The 20,496-nt window shown below is 41.8% G+C and overlaps 1 protein-coding gene across 4 annotated transcripts in view; it reads right to left on the bottom strand.

The window, feature by feature from the left end:
- USP15 (ubiquitin specific peptidase 15) overlaps positions 1–20,496 on the bottom strand; it is a 105,428-nt gene that overhangs the window by 84,019 nt on the left and 913 nt on the right. For 2 of the 4 annotated variants that reach the window (XM_014595902.2, XM_014595903.2), the window contains exon 2: positions 18,727–18,847. The exons of the other annotated variants lie outside the window; for them this stretch is intronic. In XM_014595902.2, the coding sequence (XP_014451388.1) occupies positions 18,727–18,830 (104 nt within the window). In that variant the 5' untranslated portion in view covers positions 18,831–18,847. The remainder of the gene's footprint in view (positions 1–18,726; positions 18,848–20,496) is intronic. 4 annotated transcript variants of the gene reach the window in all.

Genomic DNA, 20,496 nt, shown 5'->3' with positions numbered 1-20,496 from the left:
AGCCCCGGCTGCAGCCCACCCCACCCTGGGCAGATCTTGCAAACACCCCTCCGTCCCGTGCCCTCCCAAGGTGAAAGCATCAGAAGGAGCTGCTTCCACCCTCCAGGAGCCATGGCTCCAACCCCCCTCCCCGGTAGCACCTGCCCCTACCCCCACCCCCGTTGGCATTTATCTGCCCTCCCTTCCACCACACCAGACTTACCAGCTGGAGGCAGCTGTATCAGAAATCGGATCAGTATTGGCCGATATGCCTCCTTAAATATCGGCTATCGGTATTGGCCCCAAAAATCTCTATCAGTGCACCCCTATTTTAAATCTTAGTTAAATATCTGCCATTATGCAATGTGCATCTTGAACAAATTAAACAAGTGTGACTACAGGAGTTGTGTGTGCCCAACACAAATAAAATCTGCACCAGTTGCATAACAGTTTTGCTACTAAAAGCCTTCAATAACATCTTTATTACACTTAAAGTTTATATATAAATAAAGCAACACAATTAAAACAATGAATACAGAAGTTAAAGCTGATAAAGTAATTAATGCTTAAATTCTGTAGGAGTGTTCGTGTCAAGGGCCTCTTAATTTTCCTATAGCAAGTAATCAAGAGGCTTTGTACAGACTAGGTCAGTCATCTAGAGCATCATTTCTCACATACAACTCATTCTTTTTTCCCAAAAAACAGCTGAAGGAAATTGGAATACATAAATATGGTAACAGCAGTTTCTGTAGCTTAAATTTTGGCTGGGCGAAAGTCTACATTGCTCCTTACCCACAGGGACCAGAACCATGAGCAGGCTCAGATCCCCAGGTGTTGCTACTCAATTACTTTTTACAAAGAAAGATCTTTTTTCCTTCATTCTGCCCTTCAAAAACAAGGTGCGTATCTTATTCCAGGGCATGCTGCAGGCAAGATAAATATGGGCATTTGAGAGATTAGAGCTTAGTAACAGACACAAGAAGTCTGAGACACAAGTTTCTTTCTCCCTGGTTCCCTAGCAAAGTCTGCATCCATGGTGCCCCACACTCAACATGACCACTAAAATAGTGGTGGGGGGTTATCTATCCTATTTGGCCTGAGTTAGCTCTCTCTAATTCTATCATCCATAAAAAGGGGTCTAACTTAATTTGTAATTTCTGAGACACACGGGACTGTCCACAATCAACTTAAAAACGGAATAAAAATAAAATGCTGACTCCCCAGTGACAGCCAGCAGTCCTAGCTGCCATGGTCCAGCCTCACAGGCCACTGGGGGGGGGAGAGAGTGAGGAAATGAAGGCACCAGTTCACAGGACCACACAAAGAGCAGCAGACATCCTCCCCCTCCCTGGGCCTCTGCCAGTCAGCACCAAGGGGCAGGGCCACACAAAGGGCAGCCAGCAAACAAGACAGAGGCCACACCCTCATCTAACCAGCACTGAGGGACGAGGCTGGCAGAGAACATCTGGGAAATACTGGTAAAATCTGCTCTTTGTGCCACGACCAACCTGTGAAAACTGTTTAGTCACACCACACTTTAAGTAGATCCCTATCTATAAATGGACCCTGAGTTAGCTCTCACCAATTCTAACATCCTTATAAGGATCATCATTTAAAGGGAACAGATAATTATTTGAACAAAACACGAAGAATGCTAGCAGTAAATTGCTTATTATTTTACACTAGCAGAGATAGTAAACTCTGTTTTCCTTTAGTCTATCATCACTGACCCACCATTCCTGCTACCAATCTTCAATTCTTTCCATTGCGTTCACAATTAGGTGGCATCCAATTCCTGCAATGCTTTTCCATGCATTTTTTTAAAATCCCACACTTTTGCTTAGTTCACTCACAGAAAGCAGGTCACCTTCTGTCTTAATTAATGTAAACTCTGCACTGGCTTCTTGGCACCCACTCAGTTTCCCCCCGCATGCGGAAAGCCATCTCTAAACCACAATTTGACGTCAATACTCCTTTTCCCTGGTCTTCAGATCCTGTCATATCTGCCTTCATGCTGAAACTTAAAGCTTTTTTGCCAAAACTCCAAAATCCCAATATAACAAGACCTTGTTTTCATATAGTTACCCTTTCAATTCAGTAAATTTTAATTCAGTTCAGTAAAACCAAGATAACCGAGACAACTGTTTAATCACCACTCTGAAATAGACATATGTGCTGTGATTAGTAAAGTATGAGCAATTTATGCACTCAAGAAAAACAAATTTTGATCTTAACAATGCTAACCACACAAAACGAATTGCTCCCACTGTAGCCATACAGTTTTGCATTTCTAATGTAGGTTCATTAGAAGGCTAGTAATTCAACATACATTTATTTCAGCTCCTATAGTTTGTAAGGAGACTACTTAAGTCATCTCAATAAATGTTTGAATACCTTCATTCAATTTGTTCTGTAACATAATGCTGTGGCAGGGTCCTTCCCCGACATACATACTTCTGGAATGAAAAATGAAATGCTACTTCTTCAGTAAGATTAAGAAAAATGGAAAGCATGTTCAAATGCCTTAACATATGCCATCTCTACTCAAGAAGGATATACTAGAATAAAACAGAATTACATTTCTTCCCAATATAACCTTCAGTACTTACCAAATGAAACTGCATAGGCACGTAAAGTACACAGGGAACTAGACTTCTTTGAGAAAGCAAGAAAGTCCAATCAGGTTTCTAAAAACTTCCTTTGTCCTACTTCTGTAAACAAACACCTGACAGGCTTCACTAAATTCAACAGAAATACTCATAAACCAGAAATTAAGCATGCAAACTCTGTGAAACACTCAAATCTTCATTTGTAAGAACGATGCTATGTCATTCATGCAAAGGCATAATGAAGTGGTAAGATACCAACTAAGCTTAAAATATATGGTCATTAGGATCTGTTAAGGTTAAGTCTACAATTGGAAGATGAAAGAAAATTAAGCTGAAAATGTTTGCTCAATTCTTAAATAAGTAATTAAATCTTGCATGATGCTTGGAAAGAAACCTACATCAGAAAGTTGCAGATTAACACCCAATACAAAATGTTTTTCATTAACTATAATGTGCCTTAGGTACCTAAATATTGCATTTCATGGGGGTGGTTAATAGGCATTAATTTTTCTTATTAACAAACTTTCTACAATACTTAATCACTCCTATTTCAGAAAGCTCTCCTGCACTCTCTCTAAAAAGTTGGCAGTAATGTTCAGCATATCTGAACTTTGGAACCAATTCAAAAAACTGACTCAAAGTCCCACAGAAAAATTTACAAATATCCATCTCCTAATGCATTTTCATTAGGTTCTAATAAAAAACAGCTGATACATTGTAATAGTTTCAGACTGCAATATAGAACTTAGTAATACTGATCCACAACTGATTCTCACTGGAAAAGACTGAAGAACTAAAATGCCAGAAAAAGTTTCAGTTAACTATTTTAAGAGGACCTTTTTGCGGGGCGAGGGGAGGGTTCCTACTTAGCATATACTGACGCAATAGATTGGTTTCACGTGGCATATAAAGACATAATTTAAGTTAAGCATGATACAATGCTGTCAAGTGTTCATTATGGTATATCATTTCAAAAGTCTGACAATGGTGAAAGTGAAAACTACTCAATGGAGTAGATGGAGACATTATTAATGTTTAAATTACTAATTCTTTGAAACCTTCTGTTCTTCAATTAAAAGTCTGGAAAACTTCCATCTTATGGTACATGTTATGGTTTTCAGCCATGCCTGTCATAAAACACTTCTCCAATTTCACTGCCATGTATCTGGTAAATTTTTAGTCAACCAAACAATAGCAACACCGTTCAATAAAGTTGACGGGCACAAGAAAATTCGCTGCATGCCTTTTTCAAAAAACTAGAAGCTGAAATTGCCATTTGCTTTTTGAGACGAGAGAGGATTAAATTTATTTCTCATAAGGTTTAAATATGGTGTCTGGTGCTAAAGACAGGATGAAGTACTTCATTGAGTGTTAGAAGAGATGAGTGGCATTTATTAATACACTGTAGTACAGACCCTAAATACTAATGCTAGGAGCATGGGGAACAAGAAGGATGAACTAGCACTCCTGCTTGCAGAAAACACCTACGACTTAGTAGGGCTATCTGAAACCTGGTGGGATTCTTCCCACGACTGGGCGGTACATATTGAGGATTATAGGCTGTACAGAAAGGACAGGGTGGGGAAGAAAGGGGGAGGGGTTGCGCTCTATGTCAATGAGCAATATACTTCGACCCTCATCAAGACAGAATCAAAGGAGGAGAAAGTAGAAGGATTGTGGGTTAAGTTACATGGGGGGAAAGGAGAAAGGGATTTGGTGGTAGGTGTCTGCTACAGACCCCCACACCAAGGGGAAGAACTAAACTCGGGGCTCCTGAGGCAGCTCTCAGAGACCATAAAAGCTAAGGAGGCGGTAGTCATGGGGGACCTAAACTACCCAGACATCTGCTGGGAGACACAGACAGCAAAGTCCTACCGTTCACACAGGTTCCTATCCTGCATACAGGACCTCCACCTGATGCAGGAGGTATACGGTCCCACTAGGGGGAATGCCTTACTGGACCTGGTATTGGCAACAGGGGATGATATGGTAGGGGACCTACAGATTGGTAGTCACCTGGGGGACAGTGATCACCAAATAACAGAATTCATCATAAGACGTTGAGTGGGTAAGGCAACTAGTAGGGTGAACGTGCTAGACTTTAGGAAAGCCGATTTCAATGAATTCAGGCGATTAGTCAAGGACGCACTGCAGAGTAGGAGTTTTGAAGAGATGGGAGCCCAGGAAGGATGGCTGTGCCTTAAGCAAATGATCCTTCGGGCACAGAGGGAGACGATCCCGATGCGAGGAAAAAGAGGGAAAGGGGTCAGAAGGCTTCCTTGGCTGACCAGAGAAATCCAGGGCAGCCTGCGGACTAAAAGGGGAGCACGTAAAAAGTGGAAACGAGGAGAGATTACCAAAGAGGAGTATACTTCCTCTGCTCGCACTTGTAGGGAGGCAGTTAGATGGGCCAAAGCTACCATGGAGCTGAGGATGGCATCCCAAGTAAAGGATAACAAAAAATTGTTTTTTAGATATATAGGGAGTAAAAGGAAGGCCCAGGGTGGACTAGGACCCCTACTAAATGGGCAGAAGCAATTGGTGACGAACAGGGGGGACAAGGCTGAACTCCTCAATGAGTTCTTTGCCTCAGTGTTCCTAAGTGAGAGGTAGGACAAGGCTCTCACTGGGGTTGTAGAGAGGCAGCAGCAAGGCACCAGACTTCCATACATAGACCCTGAGATGATGCAGAGTCATTTGGAGGAACCGGATGCCTTTAAGTTGGCAGGCCCGGATGAGCTCCATCTGAGGGTATTGAAGGCACTGGCTAACGTCACTGCAAGGCCACTGGCGGTAATATTTGAACACTCGCGGCACACGGGCCAGGTCCCGGAGGACTGGAAAAGGGCCAGTGTGGTCCCCATTTTCAAGAAGGGGAGGAAGAAGGACCCAGGCAACTATAGGCCAGTCAGTCTCATCTTCATCCTAGGCAAAGTCTTCGACAAAATTATCAAGGCTCACATTTGCGAGAGCCTGGCAGGACAAATTATGCTGAGGGGAAACCAGCACGGGTTCATAGAAGGTAGATCATGCCTGACTAATCTAGTCTCTTTTTATGACCAGGTTACAAAACGCCTGGACGCAGGAGTAGGGGTTGATGTCATATACTTAGACTTCAGGAAGGCCTTCGATACGGTATCTCACCCCATACTGGCGAACAAGTTAAGAGGTTGTAACTTGGATGACTACACAGTCGGGTGGGTGGAGAATTGGCTAGAGGGTTGCACCCAGAGAGTCGTAGTGGATGGGTCAGTATTGACCTGGAAGGGTGTGGGCAGTGGGGTCCCGCAGGGCTCGGTCCTTGGACCGATACTCTTCAAATCTTCATCAGCAACTTGGACGAGGGAGTGAAGTGTACTCTGTCCAAGTCTGCAGATGACACAAAACTGTGGGGAGAAGTGGACACGCCGGAAGGCAGGGAACATCTACAAGCAGACCTGGACAGGTTGGACATATGGGCAGAAAACAACAGAATGAAATTCAACAAGGAGAAATGCAAAGTGTTGCACCTAGGGAGGAAAAATGTCCAGCACACCTACAGCCTAGGGAATGACCTGCTGGGTGGCACGGAAGTGGAAAGGGATCTTGGAGTCCTAGTGGACTCCAAGATGAACATGAGTCGGCAGTGTGACGAAGCCATCAGAAAAGCTAATGGCACTTTATTGTGCATCAGCAGATGCATGACAGACAGATCCAAGGAGGTTATACTTCCCCTCTATCGGGTGCTGGTCAGACCGCAGTTGGAATACTGCGTGCAGTTTTAGGCGCCACACTTCAAGAGGGATGTGGATAACCTGGAGAGGGTCCAGAGAAGGGCCACTCGTATGGGTTAAGGGCTTACAGGCCAAGTCCTATGAGGAGAGACTGGGGCACCTGGACCTCTTCAGCCTCCGCAAGAGAAGGTTGAGAGGCAACCTTGTGGCTGCCTATAAGTTCGTCACGGGGGCACAGAAGGGAATTGGTGAGGTTTTATTCACCAAGGCGCCCCCGGCAGTTACATGAAATAATGGCCACAAGCTAGCAGAGAGCAGATTTAGACTGGACATTAGGAAGAAATTCTTCACAGTTCGAGTAGCCAAGGTCTGAAATGGGCTCCCAAGGGAGGTGGTGCTCTCCCCTACCCTGCAGGTCTTCAAGAGGAGGTTAGATAAGCATCTAGCTGGGGTCATCTAAACCCAGCACTCATTCCTGCCTATGCAGGGGGTCGGACTCGATGATCTATTGAGGTCCCTTCCAACCCTAGCATCTATGAATCTAGGGGTAGACAACCTTTTCGGGCTGTGGGCTACAGTGACCCCACCCCATAGGGGGGTGGGCAGACACTAGGACACAGCCACCGCTGGTACTTGTTCTCCAAGCAGCAAGGGGAAAGGCTGGTCCTCATCACCAAAGCCCCACATCCAAAAACTGGATCAAATGGTTCCATGGGTCATAGATTCATAGATGTTAGGGTCGGAAGGGACCTCAATAGATCACCGAGTCCGACCCCCTGCATAGGCAGGAAAGAGTGCTGGGTCTAGATGACCCCAGCTAGATGCTTATCTAACCTCCTCTTGAAGACCCGCAGGGTAGGGGAGAGCACCACCTCCCTTGGGAGCCCGTTCCAGATCCTGGCCACTCGAATTGTGAAGAAGTTCTTCCTAATGTCCAATCTAAATCTGCTCTCTGCTAGCTTGTGGCCATTGTTTCTTGTAACCCCCGGGGGCGCCTGGGTGAATAAATACTCACCAATTCCCTTCTGTGCCCCCGTGACAAACTTATAGGCAGCCACAAGGTCGCCTCTCAACCTTCTCTTGCGGAGGCTGAAGAGGTCCAGTTTCTCTAGTCTCTCCTCATACGGCTTGGTCTGCAGGCCCTTAACCATACGAGTGGCCCTTCTCTGGACCCTCTCCAGGTTATCCACATCCCTCTTGAATTGCGGCGCCCAAAATTGCACGCAGTACTTCAACTGCGGTCTGACCAGCGCCCGATAGAGGGGAAGTATCACCTCCTTGGACATATTCATCATGCATCTGCTGATGCGTGATAAAGTGCCATTGGCTTTTCTGATGGCTTCATCACACTGCCGACTCATGTTCAACTTGGAGTCCACTAGGACTCCAAGATCCTTTTCCACTTCCGTGCCACCCAGCAGGTCATTCCCTAGGCTGTAGGTGTGCTGGACATTTTTCCTCCCTAGGTGCAGCACTTTGCATTTCTCCTTGTTGAACTGCATTCTGTTATTTTCTGCCCACTTGTCTAACCTGTCCAGGTCTCCTTGCAGCTGTTCCCTGCCCTCCGGTGTGTCCACCTCTCCCCATAGCTTTGTGTCATCTGCAAACTTGGACAGAGTACATTTCACTGCCTCATCCAAGTCGCTGATGAAGACATTAAAGAGTATCGGTCCAAGGACCGAGCCCTGCGGGACCCCACTGCCCACACCCTTCCAGGTCAAAGCCGACCCATCCACCACGACTCTCCGGTGGGTGGAGAATTGGCTGGAAGGTCGCATCCAGACTGTGTAGTCATCCAAGTCACAGCCTCTTAACTTGTTCACCAGTATGGGGTGGGATACCGTATCGAAGGCCTTCCTGAAGTCTAAGTATACGACATCCACCCCTCCTCCTGTGTCCAGGCGTTTCGTAACCTGGTCATAAAAAGAGACTAAATCATATTCAGCTCAAAGGCTGTAAGTGGCCAACTCTTTCTGTAGCACATTAGTACCTCCTATAAGTCCCAGCTGAGATTCAGGTATCATTATGCTATGCTATACCATTATACTTCATAAACATGAAGTATAAGACAATCACACAGAACTTTCACATAAGCAAGGCAAAGCATGGGAGAGGAAAGGGATGCACAGATATGAAGCTGCTTGCCTAAGATCATAACAAGAACATTGAAGTATGGGTTGACTTTCTGGAAGCCTTCTAAATTTGCTTGCAACTGAAATTCTAGTTTACTCATTGAAACATTTAGCAAAACATTTACCAACACAAATATCATAAAATATTTATGAAATAAAGTTTCCCACTATAACACAAATCTCTACAGAAACCTGATCCTAAAGGTTGATGACAGAAGCTGGGAAAAACACAGAACTACCACAAAATCTGTTTCCAAATGGCAAAGTATGATTTAATACAATGTTTCTCTACCAGGGTACCCTGGTACTCTGGCCTGAAAATCCTTGCAAGGATGTTGCAGGGTGTTGTACAAAGTTAACATTTTTAGGTGGGCAAACATGATTTGTAAGATGAACCCAGATATTTCAAATAGGAACTCAGAATGTTAAAAACATTCTGACTGTGTTGCATAGAACTCGAACCGCAAGAATTGCTCTAGTATTTTTCTGTAGTAAAAAAAAGTTAAGAGCTGGCATTTTCCGAGGGGTGGCACTGAGTCTAAAAAGGTCAAGAACCACTGATTTAGTAGCTGTCTACTCAAGATATTGATTCTCAGTAGAAAACAGCTGTTTGGGTACAATGGGTACATCTGACCAGCAAATCCATTAGCACCATAACAGGAAACATAACTGAATGGCACTGAAACTGGTTTTGTGCTGTCTACACAAGTAGTTAAATTCTTTTAAACATTAGTTCAGGACTGCCTAGTTGCTGACAGCTGTTGTCAACCATGACTCAGTTTCTATAGCTAACTGAGTGAAACTCTGGCTCCATCAGGGAACAGACACGGACCCTTGAAAAATATGACAAGTTGCTAACCTGGCAAGTTAGTTTACTGTTTTTGAAATGCATGTAGAGAGATTGGTGCTGAGGGACAGTGGAAGCCTCTAAAATTTCAGAAGATATTTTTGAAGGTAAAACTAACAAGCACAGACACTTTATTGATAAAAAAAAAGAATCAAATAAATACTCTAACTCAGAAACAACAGCTTTAAGAGTGATTTATGAGCTGGAATAAATTCAGATGAACTATTTCTCAAAGACATTAATTTGCAGAGAAGAGTACAATTAAAAATGAAACTGAACTGAATTAATCATATGAAAAATTTATAACTAGGATTATTTGAAAATTAACAACTTTTACATTTTAAAACAAAACCATGTAGACTTCCTTTAACATTTTTTACAGAACTGCTCAATGTGTACATGTTTACTTAAGTCCTTTTAACGACATTGTATAAATTAAAAAAGAGAAAATAGCTCTTGCTGAAGCAGATTTTATGAGTTTAAAAGAGCATTCACCTCAGAGATAACATTTCAAAGCTGCCCTACTTGAGTAGCAACCAAAAGTCTTACTCTTACTACTATGACTATTCATTCCATCCAGAAAGAGCACACACCAACTGCAGATGCTTCCTCACCCTGACAAAGGGTTTTTATACCCAAAAGTTTGCGAAGAAGAATATTTCCAACTATTTGATTTGGTCTAATAAAAGATATCAGATTTACCCAAAGAACCTTGTCTGCCTATGTCCTTAGACCAACACAGCTATGTACCCCCCTTTACTCTTACTACCACATTTACTCAACTGTATGACAACTGCTTTTCCACAATCTGCAAGGGCGGGGGGGGGGGGGGGGGGAAGCCCCTCATTTTAATTCACATACAAAGCATAGGGCGAGAAGTGGGGAAGGAGGTGGCTGCTGCAGCTCTGATTCTGCTCCTTAGCCAGGGTCAAGCTCAAAGCCAAAGCCAGTCCTCACAGCAGCCCTCCCCCAAGTCTTCTCTGCTTGACCTCACCTCTGCAGCTTCTGCCCCCTCTCCCCAACAGAGCACCTGGTAACTCTGCCCAGCCAATCAGCAGCACCAATCCTGCTGTGTGGCCTGGAAGGGCTGGACTTCCACGTGCTGTGCTCCATGACCTGGGAGTAGAGCCCAAGCAGCATCTGACAGTAAAGGAGGTGGGTAGAAGAAGCAGAGAATGTGGGGAGTGGGTAAGAGAAAGAGACAGAGACTTTGGGCAGCTGTGGCTGGAGGGTGGGGGCAGGAAGGCTGCAGGGGGAAGTGGCAGTGCAGGCAGCATGCAAGAGGGTTGCTACCCCCGGCCCATAGCAGTGTGGAGGGGACGAATCTAAGACAACCCTCTGATAATTAGATTCTATACTTGGAAAATTGTAACAGATGTATAAATTTCCCATATAATCTTATTATTAGGGGGTCATCTTAAATTGAAGGTTGCCTTAGATTTGGGTAAATAAAATGCATAGTACAGGGTCAATGCTCCATGTAAACAATGCTCAGGTGTACAATACTAACAAGCAATAATTCACACTTGAAAATTTCACTGGAGAGGCCAAAACCTTTATGATCATAAAGTACCCCCACTTCCAGGTAACAAGGAGAAGTTTGTACACATTATGCAAGCTGTATAAGTAGGGGTGCACTGATAAAGATTTTCTTCACTGATACCGACAGCTGATTATTAACCAACCATAATTGGTCAATGCCAATCTGACAACCAACATTTAGTAATAATGCAAGGCATTTTAAACTACTGACATAAATAAACCTTTTTTTTTTTTTTTAATTTTTGGCATGCTCCAGTACCCTAAGTCTTGTGTACTAGCATCCCCACACTTCAAAGTGGCGGCAAGGGCACCTAAACTAAAGCTCGTTGAACAAGATGTAGTTCAAATACCCCCACCCACATTTTTAAACATAGGGAAACTGATACATAAGACGCTGTGACACTTTAATTAGAGCGACTTCCAGAGCCACTAATTGAAGTGCCGCCCCTCCCACCCCCAGAGCACATGTACAAGTGCCCATGACAGTTGCAGCAGAGCCCTTCAGCCCCTGTTCTTCTGTATGATGCCCTTGAATCTCAGGCCAGGAAGCAGCTGCCTAAGCCAGTCCAGCAGAGCTGAGGGGAAGCTGTGAGCCTTCCCAGCTGCCCAGGACTGAGTGGTCTCTGGGCCAAGCTCCCTGCTCTCCTTCTTCTGCCCAGGGTAGAGCCATGGCCTGGAGAAACTAGGCCACTCCTCCACCGCAGCTGAGCCCCAGGTTTCAGCCGGGGGGGGGGTGGGAAGGGGAGAAGAAGGGCCCCTTCCCCTCCTAGTGCTGCCACTGCCAGGGGCAGGGAAAGCTCTCGTGCCCTATGGAGGAGTTCTGAATGAACCCAGCCCCAAGAAGAGCAGAACCCACCTGGGCTGAGGGGTCGAGGGAGGACTAATTCACACAGTGCAGGGGAGCAGCTGTCTTGGTTTCTGCCAGGCTCTGCCCCTGGCCCCTTGGGTGTGAAGCTGCGGGCACTGAAGGCTAAGGTACACCGAGCCGGGCAGCTCCACCCACCCCTCCCCAGTCACGGTTTTGTAGCACTCACAGCCTTTTACAGCACCCGCCCTGGCCCCAGCCCACAGTCAGCGCCAGCACCTGGGACACTGCACCCACTGCTCCAGCCTAGCCCAGCCCGGCAGTGAGGGGACAAGGGTGGGGATGGAAAATGGCTCAGACCCCTGTATTCAGATCCGGCCCTCCACATTCAGGGTCACCCCAGCTCATGAGAGGAAACCCAGATATCCAGGGCCTCAGCCAGAAGGCATCATTATCAACAAACATTATCATCTACAATGGACAAAAAAAGAAGATAGGGTCATTTCTCTTTTATTGGCCAATCCAAGAGGCAACCGATATATCGGTGCATCTCTACCTATAAGTAAAGCAACTCAACCTCTGGCATTGTCTGATATCTTTTACGAGCACAAAAACATCTTAAGAAGTCAGAGAAGTAAGTTTTACATGTTACCTCTTTCTTGAAAATACTCATGGATCTACAGTTTTCTTATCACAACGTTGAGCTAAGAGTATACAGAAAGCAGGTAAATCCATGCAAATAATATATGAACTGGTTATCATTTAACTGAAAACATCAGGTCATTCATGACACAGGCCAATTTTGGCAGGCATGTTTCACTGTTCTACAGACTTCCTCCCGAACAGATTTCAATTAATATTGTAATTATTATGCTTTTAATAAAAGGCATGAAAAAAAAAAAAACTAGTACAACCTGCAACTGTGAAACTTTCCCTAGATGACTTTATGTAGCCTAAACTACCAGTTTCTACTGACTTTCAGATTTTATCAAAACATTAATTTTTCAGGTCAGATGGCTATGATTATAACCTTGTAAATTAGGATGGAATACAAATCAAACATGGTTTCCTGAGGCTATGAATAGTACTAATGTGTCTGCTGTTGTTCATGAGCCAAGAAAATCATTAACACGATTCTAGAGGCTACAATAACAGATGGAAGTCCCCAAGAAGTTAAACATACTGTATCTTACAGCACACCTTTTTCCAAAAAAAAATAAATAAATAAAAAGAAAAGGAAAAAATGGCTACCAAAAATTATGAGAGAGATGCAGTTAAGAGTGGTTTACTTTTGCCTTTGCCAAGTAAGCCAGTAGAAAATCAGCACATGATCAGCTCCCTAACTGCTGCTGCTACTTAAGTTACTTACTACAATATGTTTTCTTCATTCTACCTTTCAAAAACAAAAAGGTATGAATCTTATTCTAGGGCAAAAAAAAAATGCTGTAAAGCCAAGCAACAAATCTTGCTCAGCAACTGAAGACAAGGAGTGAGAGGCTTTGCCACAGTGCCCCTGGAATTCTACTGATGACACCTGTCATCCTCATCCTCACCTTCCCTACTGACTTTGGACAAACTGGAGTTTTGTTATTCAAATAATATATGTAAGCATTTTTCTTTGAAGTGTGCATACATGTTAATACTATTTTATTCAAAAGCAATGGAGGCTTGGATGTCTAGGACCTCCCATAGGAAAGTCACTATTACAATATGATCGTAACATGTAAAGCAAAGGGATTCTTTGAAGAAACCGTTTCTTTAAACTCTGTCGCTTTGACTATTATTCAATATGCTCAGTTTTTCAAATTATACTTAAAGATAGCGAGATTTACTCTGCATATTCTTTGTAGTGGAAGAATTTACATGTAAATTATTTGCTTCGCAGAATAGTTTTTTCTGCAAAGTTGTATTTGAACCAACATTTTACCACCCTCCCTCAAAATAATCAATATTCATTACCAAATACTGTAACTCAACCTAAAGTAAAAAGCACATGATATAACAACTTATACTCATACTCCAAGTCTATTGCTGAATAAGACCTTTATAAACATGTAGGCAGTCTGTTTGCTGGTGTCCTTTTCTCTTAACAGTTACTCGATTTCAAGCCTCTCTATCCTAATCTACGTAGATATTAAAAGCACAAGAAGTATTTCTTCATACGTATGTATATTAAACGAGTGTCAAATTGTTTCTCAATTAGGAATAAAACCAAATGAAAGGATATCGATGAAATGTGTGAATATGAGTCCAATCGCTAATAACTGTCTTGTATAAAAATATTCAAGCATAATAGCACAAGATAACAAAAACTATGACCAACTAGGAATAGCAAAATTTGAATTCTTACCGGTATACCTCTAATTTGAATGATTAAGAGAATGAGTTTGTTAAAACTTTAAGTATGTTCCATTTCTTAGACAATTTAAAATTCATCAAGTAAAATATATTTATATAACCTTTAATACATAACTATTTTATAAATATGCACCCATACAGAGTGTTACCAAATGAACAAAATAAGAGAACAGAGCTCCAGAAACATGATTCTATGTACCCTCCTTTTTCTAAATTCTAGAATGGTCTGGCAGCTGTTTCAGACGATAAAAATATATACGTTATAAAACTATACATTGTGAATCAGACAAACTTTTTGGATAATTATTGTTACTGAACCAAGAAATGGTCTTAATTGCATTTCCTTTGTTTTAATACACAGTTGATACCAAGATATTTAACTAATACGGACATGTGCCTTACCATTTCTTGGTGCTGCTGTATATTTTAAAAATGTTAATTATTAGACTATACACTGCTAGAAGTAAGGCTACATAGCAAACTAATTTGCTAATTTAAATTATTAATGCTCATAGTACCACAAAATCAAAATAGAATACCAACTAGAAAAGTACTTCATACAAAAATCACTGATTCTATTAAAATGAGCCACTGAAATACAGCATCTTGTGAACCCGAGTTATTTCACTTTTCAAAGACAACACTATGTAAACTGTCCACACAGTGGATTCTTTTTACTGTGTGTGACTACAGACAAAGTAATATTTGGAAAATGAGGACAAAAATGCCACAACTAAACTACAGAAAGTGAAGTGGGACTCCTGTCTTAAGGATGACTTCCAATCTTTGTTCTTGTGAGGTTTCATATCAGTGTTACTTAGCAAGAAATAACATGGTGCTACTATGCCCTACCTTCTGCCTGACTTCACAGTAACATAGCTGACTACTTCTCTCTACTAATGAATTAATGCAGGGCTTTTCAACCTTTTTCAATAAGTGAACCCCCAGCAGCCGGATGGTTGACAACCCCTGAATTAACGTGCTTACCCTTGTTCATACACTTACCCTATAATTATGTGTCAATATATTTGGGACTAAGATTAAACAGAATTACTGTATAACTAGGAGAATCTATGGTTAACTGACCTCTCCACTTGTTTTCAAGTTCTTAAATGGTATGCTTTCTCATAAAACTCTTCAGAAGTAATGAGTTGCACACACAAGAGAGACAAAAGTAACATATCGGTATTTAATGGTATCATACACATCTGAAACCAAAATTCTATGACAAGAAAGAGTGATTGAAAATTAAGTTATGGGTCAAACAGATTCACAAAACACATCAGGGCTCTTAGCTACTTAGCCTTAAAAACCCTGTACTGAAAAATCTCAAGGTCTACACAAATTACCATTCAGTTATATTCTATCTAAATTGCTAAACCAGTCTCTACTTATTATGGCGTTCTTTAGTTCCTATATTGCGTGTGATGAACTACTAAACAGCTTCTGAGTATACCACTGAAGGATGACAATGTCTCTTCACACTACAGAGGACCTGGCGTGGTTTTTTATTTTAAACATATAACATGCTTCAAAGTACAACACTTGATTCTGTACACATGCTTTCAATTCAACAGGAAGCATTATATTTTCTCACATACGATACATCTCCAAATAGAACATGGACCTTGTTTTCAGAAGGGGGGGAAATTTATTTTTTTCCCCCCAGACCTAAGGTCTACCGTGTGACTCAACATTAAGTCCTCCTGGAAACAGACTGTTCAGGAACTGTAGAGTCAGGAACTTCCTGGTGCAACAGACTGTTTCCTGTAATGCCTCACTTCCTGGACACACTATGTTTCCAAGAGGACTTACTTACTGTTTGTCACACGTGGTTAGACCCCAACCATTTGCAAAAGTCGATAGGAAGACTGTTACTTCTCTGCTCTAAGCAGTTCTTTATTTAAGTTCCTGTAAAGGTTTCCACATCACAAACCTCATCAAGATATTACCAACAGGTCACTTGCTGCTTTGGGCACAAGCTACAGTGCTCAGCCAATAGCTACAGCTATGAAAGGGTTGACATAACATTCTGCTTCAAACACACCTGTAGCAGTCATTTTGGCAATGCATGCCATGCCCAGTGTCTTCAGCAATGCTCCTTTTCAGAAAAGAAAATAGCTTCCCCACTGAAAGCATTATCACAATTTTGGGGAGGTTATTCTGGGGGGGAAAGATGGGATGTATGTGAGAAAATACGGTAGTCAGCGTTACAGAAGATATGCATCTTCTAAATTAATTTTTCATATTTCCCCAGGAAAAAAATGCAAAACAGATGGGCCTTTCACAATGCTTTTTAGTTCAACATATTCTGACTCTTCTTGAACAGATGGAAGCAAATTTCAGAGTTAAGGACTTCCACAGGAAATACTCTACTATAAGAATCTCAAATGAGTTGTCTTGCAAAACACTGTAAGGTAATCCAAATTACTGTGTTGTATGTGCAGTGAATCAGTCTGATATGGAGACGGAAGACCCTTTTTTTTAATCTTTAAAACATTAATTTAAACAAAAAAAGCCAGAGTAATCCTTGGTACCCATTGGTGCAGTGCTCCTTACTTTCAAACACAGTAAGCAATCAAGATGGATAAAGATACTACTACTCTGAAAGGTATCCAAGGGCAAACCCTGACTCCACTCCTACCATGTAGAATGGAGTCTCTCCGTTAATCTAGGTGACTTGGATCCACTATATTCACATGATCTGACCCAACCAAACATGGGTAACACTGGTAAGATACTAATTAAAAAAAAAAAGTCCCAACTGTTAGAGAAAGCATTTTACAAACTCATCATAAATGGATAGTAGGCACCACCTGAACTGCTTATATCACATGCTTGGGCATGAGGATTATTTAAGAGTTTCCATAAGAACCAAGAGTCTACTACTGATTATATGTTTTTAAACCATTCCTTTGGTGTGCACAGTTTGCAGCCACTGGTTATTATGCTTTTATCTAATAGTCTAAAAAGTGCTCTCTCTGTAAGTGGTATTGCCCTCCCATTTAAGTACTTACAGACCACGAATGACTATCCTCTTAACATTCTTCAGTCAGTTAAATAGATTGAGCTTCTTTAGTCTCTTAATTTAAAGGCAGGTAGCGCAGACCTCAAGTAAGTTCCTGCAGTTCTTTTCTGAACCCTTTTCGAAGGGTCAATACCCTTCAGAAATTGTGGTCACCAAAACTGGACAGCAGTAAATCTCAGTAATGTTGTGAAATACAACATGTCTACTTCTATTCAATACTCCCCTGTTTATGCAGCCAAGGATTGTATGTGCTCAGTGACCAAAAGTGGATGTTCATACTTAATTCACTGCACACACAAACCCTTTCTAATTAATTTTCCAAATACAAAATACAACCCATGTCCCCCAACAGCTCGCAGTCTAAGATGATAAATATCTGAAAGCAGTGTTGTTGGGAAAACATTGAAGGAAAAGAGAAAACCTCAAGGAACCTAATTGATATACAGCCAGCCATTACTAGCAGCTATTACTAGCACCAGTTTCTTGAAGGTATCATGCCCTAAGCAGGTCTAGGAGATGTAAGGTGAGAATTATGGTCTTTTAATCAATGGCATCCAGTATGAGAAATAACAAAAGAGAACATGAAGACATTTGCAGAAGTTGACCTATAGATACCTGAGGCTATACTGCTGGTTGACAAGAAGGCAACAAGAGAACAAGAGTGGAAAAGAAAGGAGAAACAGACCAGTGAGGGACCTGCAGGGCAAGGACAAGAAACAAAGTTAATACACTAGAAAACGAATAAGAAATCAAAGGTTTGGGGTCGAGAACGCAGTAACAGGCAAGAAAGAGGATCAATTTTACAGCTAGGGTTGGAAAGAATGGAAGAAAGGTGATGTGGTTGTCAGGGAGACCAGCACTGGTCCAATGACTTCAACGTTTCCATTTCAACATTTCAGATCACTACATCTAGGAACTATGCAATGTGAGACAGCTGAGATTCAGTTTTCTACTACTGTACACAGGACTGGAAAAAGCATATTGGAGACCCAAGTACATAAACACAGATACAAAAAAACCCATAAGAACCAGGGTCACACACAACAGGGAGGTCCACCAGCAAGACTGGTGAGAAACCTAGCTTCATGTGACACCCAACTAGAAAGAGGGAGATTGCTAGGATTTTGGATGTTATTGCTATTCTTTTATCCAGTTTGGGAACTCCCTATTTCACATCAGACTCTAGCTAGTAGGCACCTTACAAAACTGAACAGTCAAACAGAATTCACTCAAATGAGAAGGGGCTTACTTCTACTAGCCTATCACTTCTGTATCCTCTACCCTTTTCTTTTTTAATCCTCACTCTCTTAACTCCACTGCCTGCTTCTGCAGTTGCTCAGAGGTTTCCTAAGTAGCAGCAGAATAAACAGATGTGATTCCTGACAGTTTCATTATTGCCCCAAAATATCTGAAGGACAACATTAAAACTGACCAATCTTGTCAAGCTCACTAAATTATTATCAGAAAACATATGAACAGCAAAGGAACTCAATTTTCTGTGAGCAAATTCAGGAAGACAGCTCTGCCTTAATTTACAGTCAGTTCACATCTGTCTATAGTCACAATGCCTTAAACTTTCCCCCCCCTTTTAAATGAAAGCTTAAATCATGCCCAATTTGACAAAATTCCCTCACTCATCAAAAAGTTAGTGAAATTTGCAAATACTGACTGGTCAAAAAGTAAGGGATCATAAAATCAAGATATTTAAATCACCATGTTGCATTTCTTTCCATCACTTCCAAAAAGGTTTTAGTCATATCAGTAATGTAACTGGAACCCTGTAGCTCCTTTGAAATATGAGAACCTGAATGGCCCATGACACTTCTGGATGACACTGTAAAAAGGAAATCACAGCAGAGGTAAGAGTACACCTTATTTAAGTTTTAGGGAACTTCTAAATGATTTTATAACATTGACAAAAATAACAATACCAACTAACAAAAATTGGAAACAATATTTAAATCACTGACAATCCAAAAAGGCTTTTCCACACATATACATGGGAATCAGAAACCTAGGATAAGAAAAATCATCAAAACATTATCTAGTTAAGAGGCACCAAACTTCCTAGGCCCCTGAGGTGGATCCAGACAACAATGCTCCTCATGGGCCAGATCCAAACTCACCTGCAGAGGAGGGGTGAGGGGGGAAAGCAAGCAGAGCTATATAGGCTAAGGGAGCAACAAAGCTGTTAGTCACCTCCCTCTCCTGCCAAAATACATCTCCATACCCCAGATTTCAGTAAAGGCTCCTGCCCTGGCATCCCCAGGTCTCCACAGCTCTACCAGCCATATCTCTGACACCCCTTAGTCCATCTCCCAGCAGCACAGCAGGATAAGTAGACACAGAAGATCCTTGACAGCTGTCTATCCTGTTTTTCTAAACCTCCAATGAATGAGATTTCACAACCTCCCTAGGAAGCCTGTTTCTGTATTTTACCACCCTTATAATTAAGTTTTCCCCTACTACCCAACCTTAATCAGCCTTGCTGCTTATTAAGCTCATTTTTCTTCTCCTACCTCCAGTGAAGATGGAGAATAGTTAACCACTATCCCAGTTACTTCCTGGAAAGAGTTATGGCCAACCCCTGGAACAGCACGTGTTCTAGAACAAATTCAATTTTTCACCCTTTCCTAAAGGTTTCTCTAAACCTACTGACATCTTTGTTGCTCTTCTTGGGACTCTCTCCGATTTGAAAGGGTACATAGAAAAAGATTCACTATCAGCATGGTGTTTTTAATCATCCTGCTTATGGCACAATGCTCTAAAGCCCAAACAGAATAACTTAAAATGGAACATGCTATGACCCAGCACACATTTCTTTTCAGAATCACTTAATGCTGACTCAACAACACTGGTAATCCTATATCATGATACAGAAACTCAACAGGGCTTTGACTGTGTTCTCATTTGCAAAACACATTTCTTAAGAAGCTACTTTCCACTTTTTTCAGAGTAAACAAAATATTTGTATGAAAACTTTCTGTTTTGGAAGTTTTAAAGATTTCTCTTAAATGAGTATAAACATTTTACCAATTCCATTTGGTAACTAACCAAAAAATATTATCTGGGGATGTGATAATAGGAAGAGGCTCATACTGGTTTTATAGTCACTTTCAATTTCGAACACTTTTATCCCCCAGTTTATATCACCTTGCTGTTATATTTATGTAAAAGATAATCATCTTTTCCCCTGCAAGTTCAGAAGATGAACTTTGCTAAACTTACTATGCCTGATCCACCCACACATTCTTTCATTCTTAATTCTAGTAGTTTCACAGAAATTTCTTGTATCCAGAAACGGCAGTCCCGCTAGAAGATAAAACCTCCGCGAACAGAAAGGGCTTTCTTAAAAAGGCAACTGCCTTTTCAACATTAGTATTTAAACCGATTGAGCACCCATCTTCCCTTTTCCGAGGGGATTCTACTTTTCGCAGTTTCAAAGCAACTTGCTCTTACGCCAAAAAATGAACATCTTGCTCA

This window comes from Alligator mississippiensis, chromosome 4, assembly GCF_030867095.1.
Source record: "Alligator mississippiensis isolate rAllMis1 chromosome 4, rAllMis1, whole genome shotgun sequence".
NCBI lineage: Eukaryota > Metazoa > Chordata > Crocodylia > Alligatoridae > Alligator > Alligator mississippiensis.
This window is presented reverse-complemented; position numbering and strand designations above follow the sequence as displayed.